Below are 12752 nucleotides of genomic sequence, written 5' to 3' on the forward strand. Positions count from 1 at the left end.
AAGTGTAACAGGCATCTTGTTCTCAATATACATAAGTGTTCTAACGGATAGGCTGTTTGCTGATGAAACTGTGTTGTCGACTGATTGTAGAGGGGTACAAGCTGACTTTGACAAAATTTCTAATTGATGTGATGAATAACAACTTGCTCTAAATATATGAAGATGTAAGTTGATGTCAATAAGAAGGAGAAACAATGTTTGAATAGAGCATTCAGAGTGTGCTTCTGGACACAGTTATGTAGATTACATATCTAGGCATAACATAGCAAAATGATATGAAACAGAACGATCACATAAGGCCAGTAGTAGGGAAGGCAAATGGTTGATTTCGATTTATTGGGAAAATTGTAAGGAAGTGTGGTCCCTCTGTAAGGGGGGTGGTAACTGTTGAAATTTTCACTAAAGCAAACATTCCACTTTTATGGAGAATAAAAACTATTTATTCTCTATTATTGTTTTATCTTCAATCACTGTGAGTTTGCTATCGGTTTTGTCTTCAGGCATATAGCAGGCCAACTTTTTGAAATTATATGTCTGATCATTCACAGATGCTGATTTTGCCCAAAAAAAAAGTAGGCAAATTTCCAGGCCCCTAAATGTTGCAAAGTAAATTAATAATATTTTAATTTGTTAAATTTGAAAGAATACCTGTAGATAAAGTTTTGTAATTTACTTTTCTGCTTTTTTGACCAAAAGTCTTGTTTTTCTAAATGAAAAGCAAAATTTCATGTAGGAGAAGGATGGTGCTTTCTGTTTATTAAGCTCAAAGCACTTGTCCAGCACACAGTTACTTATGATAAAAATGCGTGCTTAACACTAATTTCATAAACTAATTCTTTTTGTTGTTGTCGAGTGCATGAAGGTTTGTGGTCTCGTAAATAATTTTCCCCACAGTATTGATCTGTGCTTAACATCTTATAGCACTGTAAAAACATTTGTGGTTGCACTATGCTCATATTATCTCTATTTTATTTCAGGCTTTGAAGAAGAGAAGGAACCAGAACGAAAATCACTTCTACTGGCTGGACACTTAAATCTTGCCATGTGTTACCTCAAGCTTGAGGAACACTTTGAAGCACGTGAACAGTGTAACAAAGCTCTCGAGGTACAACCATCCAGTGAGAAGGGATTATTTCGCCGTGGGCAGGTTAGTGCAGATTATTGAGCATATATTATTAAACCCAGCACCTCAGTTTTTATGCTGTCTGGTAAGATAGACAGGCTCACACAAATGAAAATATCCGAAAACTCTCACCAAATTGTAAGTTTGGTCTAAGGAAGACTTGCATAAAATGAACACTTGGAACTTAAACACTCAGATTTGGAAGCTCTGATTCAGTATCTGAAAGTGATAAAACAAAAATTATGAGAGAAAATATGTACAAATTTGGAAGAAGTAGCAGTAAGGAATGTGGTGTCACCGCCAGACACCACACTTGCTAGGTGATACCCTTTAAATTGGCTGCGGTCCGTTAGTATACGTCGGACCCGCGTGTCGCCACTGTCAGTGATTGCAGACCGAGCGCCGCCACACGGCAGGTCTAGAGACACTTCCTAGCACTCGACCCCAGTTGTACAGCCGACTTTGCTAGTGATGGTTCACTGACAAATTACGCTCTCATTTGCCGAGACGATAGTTAGCATAGCCTTCAGCTACGTCATTTGCTACGACCTAGCAAGGTGCCTTTATCATTTGCTATTTATCTTGTGATGCATGTACCGTCAAGAGCGATGTTCACCAATTATGGATTAAAGTTAAGTATTCCAGAAGCTACGTACGTTTTTTTACTAGACTCAACTCCTTTAACTGTTCCAGACCTCACGCCAGCCTGCGTGAGCTTCAACGTGTGCCTTTCGGCTATCTCATAGTGGCTTGGTTGTCTTGCCAAGTCACAACAAGGAACATGTCATTCTATATGGTGGGTTTTCTGAATAAAAAGGAAATACCAGTAAGAATATGTTAAACTTGTGAAGAGAAATGTGTTCACCATTGCTTACCTTCAAGAAGTGTGACTATCTTTGCAGTTGATGATGACAAACACAATTTCACTACAGACTACACTACAGAAGAATTGCATCAGTAAGGCTACAAGAATTCATTACGCCGTGACAACTGAGAGCTGTTGGTGCAAAATTAAAACTACAGCTGACGAACTCATGCTCAATATCCTCTCTGTGGTGCTGGGATGGAGTAGACGGTTGAGCTGGTCCCATGTGTTTTATCAGTGACATATCAGGGGATCTTGCTGGTCACAAGAATATCTCAGCATCCCTCACACATTTCATAGAGACATAAACCGTGTGTGGATGAGGATTGTCCTATTGAAAAATCCCACCATAATGTTGTTGCAGTATAGGTTGCATGTGAGAATGCAAGACGTCCATGTTGTACTGTTCTGCTATTGGAGCTAACTCAGTCACTACCAACGGTGACCTGAAGTAATGGCTCCCCACTTTGTGACACTAGAGGTAACACTGTTGTGCCTCTTTAAAACATTGGAAGAATGGCAACTCTCCCCACGTTGCTGCCCTACTCACTGATGAAGATCATCCAGGGTAATACAAAACCGTGATTAACTGCTAATTACAATGTGGTACCATTAATCAGCAGTCCGTGCTTCCTAGTCAGGTGACCACACCAAATGCAGCATTTTATGTTGTTGTTGTTGTAACAGCAGCAAATACGTGGAACTGTAATTCTGTAGTACACCTGCTGCTAGTATCCACATAATGGTGCGGGATGACACACAATGTTGCAGGGAGTCCATTATTTGGTCAACATCAAAGCAATCATTCATTGTGGCCATTAGATGTGGATGACTGGAAACTTGATGATGATGATAATGCTGCCCTCACATTCCCACACAGTTCAACATTGAGCCACTGTTGCATGTGAGTACGCCACAGATCTAGATAATGCATGATTCGACCAGCTGGCCAAATTGAGGCCCACAATGAGAACCCTTTCAAACTGCCAGTTCCTGATTATGTTTATGTGAGTATGTGGCAGCCCGTGTCCTTCACAGTAATCTCTCAATATCTGACTCTTCTTTGTGCCCTTTATATATTGCTCATAGGACTAGATTTCACTAACTGTATTTTACATTATTAGCAGTAGTTTTAACAAAATTATTTACTTACAACGTATTGGTAGTATACTGTGTTCGTAATAAGAATAAACTGGATATAAACATTACACCCTGTATTCCTTCGCGTTTGCTTGAATCTCATTAGATTTGCAAGCATTTACCAGCGCATTTAACTTGTACGGCGCTGGTCAGTCAGCTGGTCCAGCTAACCTGCAGTGATGTGACCAGTTGCAGAGAAACAACATAGCTTCGATGATCATTTAACTTTTAAAGAGCATAAAATAATAATCTACAAAACTCCAACTCTACCGCGTGGTTTTTTGATGACTGGAAGAAAGGATAAGATGTTCTCATTCTCACCTAACATAGTATTCTAATTACAAACAAGAGTGATGAAAATTCCTAACTTAAAAACAGGGTAATTTTTGTGAGTGAGTTATGTGTGATGCAAAAGCAACTGCAAGGATTTCACCATGTTGTTTAATACTGAAGCAACTGAAGGTATTAAAGTCAGTCATCTGGTAATCTCTTAGCTCCTTCCTTATCCGAAACCGAGAAATCCATTTCATTTCTGGAACTGTTATCTGCTACGTTGATAATGAGTCAATGAACAATCCACGGAGTCACTCGGGCGCTGCATTTTCTCCTCTTTCCTGATGTGCCATTCTGTATCCCACCAGTTTTCGGCCCCCAGGGGCTCAGCATTCATTTGCTGGGTACGGGCTTGGCGACCCCGGGGTTCCTGAGCTGGGGACTGGTAAGCGCCACCTGTCCTCTGTCACCGTAAGCTCTGGGCATACTTCAACGACCACTGTGCGGCGCGGCAGTGGAATGTTGTGTGTCTCAGGGAGTGGGGATCTTGGCTTGACCGCCCGGATCGCGAGGATGGAATAAACCTCTACACACAACCCCTCAACTCAAGGTGTGCTGCGCGCTGATGAGATGCATGGCTGTTGAGGTGGAACAGTCGTTAGCGGGCAACCTGTGGGGAACCTGCCACACCTCAGTTGTATAAGGCTTACCTAGGCACGCGGGGCTCTGTCTAGGTGGACTTGTAGTTCCCTAGCTGCTCGTGGGACCGAGATGGATCCTTCGAAATCCTCTTTTCTTCCTCCCAGCGGAAAGGGTGGGCCGCTGGAAGGTTCTAACACCCAGTCTCTTAAGAGGGCTTGTGCAGTCAGTCCCCCTGACTCCGGCACTTCTTTGACAAGTCCAGTCTTAGGTAACAGAATGCATTCTGGTAATCTGAATGTGTTTCTCATTGTGAAACGGAAGGAGGGTAGTTTCGAGAAAGTTTCGCCCTTCTATATACAAAAGGGATTGGAGGGAATCTGTGGCTCCTTAAAATCGGTGAAGCGCTTACGTAATGGGACCTTGCTAGTGGTAACTTCCACTTCCCAGCAAGCGACTGAACTTCAGTCTGCTAAATGCCTTGGAGAGTATGCCATAGACACTGAACTGCACAGCACCTTGAACTACAGCAAAGGTGTTGTGACGTGCCGGGATCTAGTTGACATTCCCAAGGAAGAACTGCAACGTGAGTGGGCTCCGGCAGGTATCGTTGATGTTCAACATATCATACGGAGGGTTGATGGCAATCTTGTCAAATCCGACTCCTTTATTCTAACCTTCAGTAGCACGAAACTTCCTGAACATGTGAAAGCTGGCTTTCTTCGCCTTAGTGTGAGGCCTTATTTCCCGACCCCAATGCGCTGTTTCAAATGCCAGCGTTTTGGGCATACCACCTCAGGATTCAAAGGTGACGCGACTTGTGGCAACTGTGGTACAGCTGCTCATGACGGAGTTGGTTGCTCCTCTCCAGCCAAATGTATCAATTGCTCTGGGAACCACCCTGTTTGGAGTAGGGACTGCCGAATATTTTTAGAGGAACGCAAAGTCCAGGAAATAAAATCAACCAAGCGTATCCCCTATGGTGAGGCCAAGAAGATCTTTAAGTCAATGCAACCTCCCACATTTGCTACATCTTTTGCCTCCCTGGTTCAGACGCCTACTCCAAAAGTCGATGCCTCAACGCCGACAGAGGTGGTGAGTGTTGGCACTAATACATGCAGCTGTCAGTGCACTTGCAGCGCAGCCAGTGTTTCAGGGCCAGTAGCCCCTATTCGAATGGCAGACAACGGTACAGTGGCGAACTTGGGCCCGCCCCTGACGCCTCCAACAGCTGAGGATGTTCCGAAGCCCAGTACAGCCATTACCACTCCCACATCAGCTCCCCCAAAGCCCACCAAACCGCAGGAAGCTCCCATACAGCAGCAACAGCGGGTCAAATCCCGTAGTAAACCGTCTGACCATGCAGATGTTGTTTTCCGTGAGGCTTCATCTGACTCTTCCCCAGAGTTGATGGAATGCGATGTATGTGTGGGGAAATCATCTCGCCCCACGCCTGCCCCTCCACCTGCTGCAGTCTCCCCGCCCCGTCAGCGAGACAGGATGAAGGTGCTACCCCCATCATAGATGGCTCCCATACTTCAGTGGAACTTGCAAGGGTTCAGGACGCATGTGGAGGAACTTCGTCTATTATTGCAGGGTAGACCACTGTGTCTCCAGGAGACTTATTTCCATCTATCATACTCCCCTGAGATACGAGGCTATACCCTCCACAAAAAGGACGACCTGCGTGGAGAGAGAGCTAGAGGAGGCGTAGGTATTTTCATCAGGACGGACTACCCCTCCTCGCCTCTCCCACTTAAAACGCCTTTACAGGCCGTCGCTGTGTCCATGCATGTGCGTCATCCATTGACTGTATGCTCGCTTTACTTGCCCCCACATGATGCACTTGATGAAGTGGCCCTCACCGACCTTCTTACACAGCTCCCCCAGCCATTCATTATTTGTGGTGATTTTAATGCCCACAATGTGCTTTGGGGCTCTGCCATTACCTGCCCCAGAGGTAGAGCACTTGAGAGGCTTCTCCTGTCATCCTGCGCCTACTTGCTCAATGGAGGACAGAGTACTCATTTCTGCACAGCGACTGGGTCATTCTCTGCCATTGATCTCTCGCTTTGCTCTCCAGCTCTTGCTCCCAGTGCTCACTGGGAAGTGGTCACTGACTTGCACGGCAGTGATCATTTCCCAATCTGGATTCACCTGACAGATGGCGTGGGCCCCGAAAAGAGACCACCACGATGGGTGCTCAGTGGAGCTGACTGGACACTTTATAGCCAGTTGGCCCAATTCGAACACTGTGCGAATGTTGAGGTGTGGGTGGATCATATTACCAAAACGGTCCACCACGCCGCTGCAGCATCCATTCCACAGACCACAGGCCACCGGAAGAGGCCACCTGTGCCTTGGTGGAGTGCCGAATGCCGCTCTGCAATCAGGACAAGGCGTGCAGCTCTGCGTCGGTTCAAGTGTCGGCAGACTACTGAGAATCTTGCAGCCTTTCGGGTGGCGAGGGCAAGATGTCGCCGCATTATTCGTGAAAGCAAGAAGAGGTCATGGCAACAGTTCCTGAACACCATTAATCGTTCCACCAACAGTTCCATTGTGTGGGAGACCATCAGGAGAATTTCTGGCAGAGGAGGGAGGTGCCCCATAGCTGCTGTAATGAATAACGGCACTCTCCACACAGATCCGCGAGACATTGCCCAGACTATGGCAGCGTATTTTGCCACAGTTCCTGCAACAACCAGTCAGGATCCAGGTGTCCAGTGCCATAGAGCCGTTGCTGAGAGATGTAGTCTGGACTTCCAGTCCACTTCTCATGAAGTTTACAACTGCCCATTTTCTATGTGGGAGCTGGATTCTGCATTGTCTGGAGCTCGTGACACATCCCCTGGTCACGACAGGATCCATTACAGTATGCTATGGCACCTCACAATGCGCAACAGAGAAATCCTCCTCACACTTTTTAATGCCATTTGGGCGTCGGGTCACTTTTCTGCCGCGTGGCGTGAGGCAGTTTTAATCCCTTTCTTAAAACCTGGGAAAGACCGCACGAGCCCAAGTAGCTACTGTAGTGTTGCCCTCACTAGTTGCATAGGGAAGGCCTTGGAGCGGATGGTCAACCATCGCCTTGTCTGGATGTTAGAATCCCGGCAACTCCTTAGTCGCTTTCAGTGTGGGTTTAGGAGGTTTCGTTCCACCTTCGATAACCTTGCCCTCCTGGAGGTGGCAATACAACAAGCTTTCCTACGCCGTCATCACCTTCTCGGTGTATTTTTTGACATTGAGAAGGCCTACGATACCACTTGGAGGCGTCTCATCCTGGAGCAGCTTCACGAATGGGGTTTTGTGGTTGTCTTCCTCTTTTTATTCAGTCTTTCCTCTTGCCACAATATTTTAGATACCGAATTGGTGATGTCCTGTCTGATCGCTTTGCGCAGGAGAACGGTGTCCCTCAGGGTAGCGTTTTAAGTGTGACACTCTTTGCCATCGCTATTAATAGCATTACGTCCATAGTGAAAAGTCCTGTCCAGTGTTCTTTGTTTGTGGATGATTTCTCTTTGTTTTGCTCTTCTTCAAGCCTTGCAACGACAACTCGTCAGTTACAACTTACGATTAGGCGTTTGGATGAATGGGTGCAGAAGAGTGGTTTTAAGTTTTCCACCAAGAAGTCTGTATGTGTTCTTTTTAACCGTTGTCGTTCGATTTTAACCTTTCCTGAGTTGAGGATGAGGGACACTATTCTTACTTTTAAAGACATGGTGAGATTTCTGGGGCTCATTTTTGACTCGAAGCTCACGTGGTTACCTCATCTTAAAGACCTGAAACGGCGATCACTTAAGGCTTTAAGTATTTTAAAATGTCTTAGCCACAGTACATGGGGAGCTGACAGGACTTGTCTGCTCCAGTTTTACAGGGCGTTTGTGCGATCTTGGCTCGATTATGGGTGCACGGTGTATAGGTCTGCGAGGCCTTCTTACTTAAAGTTGTTGGACGTTGTGCACCATGAAGGACTTCGGTTGGCCACTGGGGCATTCCGAACTAGCCCCATACCAAGCCTCTGTGCAGAGGCTGGTGAACCGCCACTTCATATGCGGCGTCTGCTACTTACAGTGCGCCAGGCATATAAAACTTTGTCCACACCATACACCCGTGCATACCATACCGTTGCTCAGCCTCCTCTGGCACGATTGTTTCATAACCGGCAACGTGCGAAGCAGCCCTGTGGGATTTGCGCACAGGATTGCCTAGGTGCGATGTCTATGGCTGGTCTTCGTGTTTTACGTCGCGGTTGGAGCAGATCTCCACCTTGGCTCCTCCGGATACGCAAACTTATTTTAGATTTGGCTAATTTTAAGAAAGATGGCACACCAGATTTTACGTTCCAATCTCTGTTTTTTAACATTTTAGATGTGCATCACGGTTTCACTGTCGTTTATACTGATGGCTCCAAACAGGAGACTTACCTTGGCTGTTCTGTGGTGTTCCCTGATCATGTTACCCGGATTCGCCTCCCTGCTGAATATACCGTTTTCGCAGCAAAGCTCCACGCGATCCTGAAGGCACTGGAGCAGATGCATCGTGTTCAGGGCGATCGATTTCTTCTCTGCTCCGATTCACTTAGTGCCTTACAATCACTGCAGAACCTATACCCGACTGAGGAGATGGTCCAGCTGATACATGACCAACTGTACTTGCTCCAACAGCGGGGTAAAGAGGTATCCTTCTGCTGGGTGCCTGGTCATGTCAGCATATGGGGCAATGAACAGGCTGATCGGGCTGCCAAGGAGGCCTGCAGAGAGCAGGATGTGGTCCAGTGTCCTATCCCCTTGCAGTCAGTCATCGCTGCACTCCACAGGAATTGCATGGAGTTGTGGGAGGATGAATGGCTGGTGGTGACGGCCAATAAACTGCGGTCGGTCAAGTCAACCACTCGGCCGTGGCGTTCCCCCTGCCGGTTGCTCAGGCGGGAAGAGGTGGCCCTCACACATCTTCGGATCGGGCACTGTCCTCTTACGCATAGCTATTTATTACGGCGGGAGGATCCTCCGTTTTGTGATGCTTGTGGTGTGCACATCTCTGTCCGGCACATTTTAACAGACTGATTTATACCGTGATGCAAGGGAAGAAGCACAGGTTGCTGGGGATCTGCCTTGTGTTTTAGCTAACGATGAGACGTGTGTGTCTAGGGTTTTTAAGTTTTGTGATGTGTCTGGACATTGGCCTAAACTTTTAGGCTGGAGGTTTTAGTGTATTGCAGAGTGGCTGACTCCTCCCTTTTTTCCTTGTGGTCAGCCAGCCACTTCCATCTGCTACATTGTTTTAGCTCCCTCTACCATTTTCTTCCTGTGTTGTCCATGTTTTACTGCTGACGCCCTGCTTCATCCCACGCTTCGGTGTGGGTGAGCACATATTTTTCAATGATTGTTCCCCGTGTTTTATGTTCCGTTTTATGTCAATGTTCTGAGTTTTTTTTTCTTGACACTCGTCTCACTGTGATACTGAACGGGCGCTGAAGACCTTGCTGTCGTGCGCCCACAAAACCCCTCTACTACTACTACTACTACTACTACTACTACCACCACCACTACTACCACTACTACCACCAGTTTTCGGCAGTGACATGTGCAAAAGCTGCATGCATTAGTTCCAGTATGCCTGATTGCTTAACAGTCTTATTATTTCTCATGACAAATCCCTTAACTGGGCTCCATATCAGCTCTGTTGCGTTCATATTGTAATGGCACAGTAGAAATGTAAAAATACAGCATTTGTATGGTGTGCTCAATGCTGTGGAAAGGATTGCTTTTCATGTTATGACACTTATCACTCTGGCTCGTGTGAGACTACATCTATGGTATAAAACAATGGACATAGTGCAGATTAAGAATATTTGGTTTTTAATTTTTGTCATAAAAAATTAAATTATGTTTTTTATTTAAATTAAGCACCCCTTTTTCATAAAACATTGATAATTAAGAGTTTATAAAAACAGGAATGTGGCATGCAATATGTAACTAGAAACAAGAAGACGTCCATTATTCATTTAAAAAAAATGATTAATTTTATTTATGAGATGTAGGTATTTCAAATTGAACAAAAAAAAGTATGACCAAGGTGAGACTCAAAATCAGCATTCCATGAACTGCACAACATTATCAATCTATTACATTTCAGATTCCAGTACATGTCCTGTGTGTATTGAAACTCAATTGTATCAAATATAGTCCTCCGGAAAACTTCAAAACTGACTTTAAATTTATGAAAAACCTTAAGAACAACGTATTTGTTGTCCTTTTTAGCAGTGTTCACATGTATGTTTCACTACAGGGCAGGACGCAGCCTCGGTCATTTTCATACTGCTGTATTAACAGCATGACAATCTGAGCACAATACAGAGACTGTGACTGTCTACAATTTTTTAAATAAAAATTACATAGCTAAAGCGTGATTAAGAATAACGTTGATGGCTGTTAATACTTTATAATATCTTTGTTTCATTTAATGTAACTTAGTAATGAAAGATCTAATACATAAGTAGGAACTACTTCAAAGTGCACATGTGGTATGACTTCTGCCCAATCATCATATGTGGTTAGTTTACATCACGTTTATTTGTATGATGAACAGAGTACAGAAATAATTCAGCCATTGATTTGAAATAGTTTAGTTGTTTACCACTATGAGAATAGGGGGAGGAAAAAAGAAGACTAAGATTATGTTAAAATTGATCACAAAATATTTAACAAAGTACTTATCAGCATAATCCTTGTCATTTTCATTATCAGTCATCATCATCATCTTAATGATAATTACTTTTCAGAATATCCTTCTCTCTCTCTCTCTCTCTCTCTCTCTCTCTCTCTCTCTCTCTCTCTTTCTCTCTCTCTCTCTCTCTAGAAAATAAGAAAGAAAAAACAAATGCTGTGCGTGTGTTTGTAACTGACTGCCTGACAGAATAATGTTATTGAAGCAGCTTCATTTCCAAAACCGTTTCCCAACTATAATGTTATGCTGACTAAGAATGACCTCTAGACACAAACTATGACCTACACACACACACACACACACACACACACACACACACACACCTATAAGAGTTTATCTAAGTCTAGGGACGGAACACTCTACTTTCAAAAGCAAAGAAAATCTATTCTTTAAAATGTGCCTATCTGTGACTCAGCATCTCGTGCTATATGGTGAGTAGCACTATCCTAATATTGTCATTATTATTTAAAGTTATAGAGATTAAGCTGTTAGTATGTAATTGAAACGAATAATTCCGCAAGGTTTTTGAAGAAGGCAAATGATCAAGTTCCAAGTTGATTTTCATAAAGTCTACCTTAGTCTTCAATGCATTTAAAATCCTCATGATAACACCACTTGTAGCTCTTCTGCCATCATGAGGGCAGCATAATTCATCTGAACAATGAGTTTCTCTTGTGTTTCCTTTTTCTTTATAGTCTTTATAATTTCAAACATCCCCATCAGTAGCTTTTCAACCTCCCCAACCAATTGAAATCCAAAGCGCTAAGATACAGGGAACTTGTCAGTCATCCATGGAGTTTTTACTTCATCTAATAATGCTGGTTGCTCATTTTCAAGAAAGTCTAGATACAGAATACTGCAAGATAATGGGGTAACATAACAGGCTTAATCAACAGATTGTCTATCACACTGCATCTCACATTTACAGAGAAGTGTTCTTAAAAATGTCTCAACAAAGGCATGTGGGTTTTCCTCAAACTACAGATTTGAGTTATTAGTGTTGTTGATACTATCATATGGGAAAGTGATTTCATTAATAAGCCGTATTAATGTGATTACTCAAGTGTTTTTCTGTTAGCCAATGACAAAATTTCAGTCTTATACCATATCCATCTGTAAGGTGTTGAATCCACTGTAAATGATAAAGATAGAGGCTGTGCATACATGATATTCACTATATTCTCATATGTGGAACACCAATATGTGCAGAAATTTATGTGAGCTTGTCGAAGAACTATGTTCAGTCAACTGTGTAATATCTACTTTGCCCACAGTATTTATTTGCATGCTCGAATGAAATATGGCTGCTTTGCTGCACACCAGTCCCAGGCAGTTTAGGGAAAACGCGAGTAAACATTCTTAAATGTACCACCATGAGCATAGGAAGTCTCCACTGTATTATCTACATTGCACTCTTAAACAATACAATACATTTGGCTAACAAACCATAGTCACTGTTGAGAAACTCAGTTTTGTAAACTCTAACACAACTTGAACTTTTTTTTTTAAAAAAAAAAAAGAAGATAATAGATAAATGCATAGGAACTAGAGTACCAACGTAAGAAATGAAAACTCATCTCTGTAACAAATAAAAATTGACAAGTAAAAGTTGGACATATGTTGTATGTTCCGGGTTGTGTCTTAAAATATTTACTATTCCTCCTGAAACAGCGTGCGTATACTTAATGTGTGAATAGTAGTGGTCACTAAGCAAAGCTCTCAATTTATCTTAGTTATCATTTTGGTACACAAACAAAAGTTAGAGCCTCAAACCTTATTGGTTATAGCATTCTAAGTAACTATCAAAACTGATCCCCCATCCACCTTCTGATTCTAAATAAATTGTGTGTGTTGGACACATGTAGTTGGATAACTTGCAAATGGCCATTCCTTGTAGCTGCATGTAAAATTGAACATCATCATCGGGCTAAATGACACGGGAACTGGGCAGCAGATGACTGGAGATGTGTAGTGCGTTCTGATAAG

At 43.5% G+C, this 12752-nt stretch overlaps 1 protein-coding gene across 3 annotated transcripts in view; it reads left to right on the plus strand.

Annotated features, from left to right (window-relative positions):
* Positions 1 to 12752, plus strand: part of LOC124805237 (peptidyl-prolyl cis-trans isomerase FKBP4-like) — a 139789-nt gene that overhangs the window by 90225 nt on the left and 36812 nt on the right. For all 3 annotated transcript variants that reach the window (XM_047265742.1, XM_047265743.1, XM_047265744.1), the window contains exon 7: positions 978 to 1147. In XM_047265742.1, coding sequence (XP_047121698.1) covers positions 978 to 1147 — 170 coding nt within the window. The remainder of the gene's footprint in view (positions 1 to 977; positions 1148 to 12752) is intronic.

The sequence above is a fragment of the Schistocerca piceifrons genome, chromosome 7 (genome assembly GCF_021461385.2).
Source record: "Schistocerca piceifrons isolate TAMUIC-IGC-003096 chromosome 7, iqSchPice1.1, whole genome shotgun sequence".
Classification (NCBI taxonomy): Eukaryota; Metazoa; Arthropoda; class Insecta; order Orthoptera; family Acrididae; genus Schistocerca; species Schistocerca piceifrons.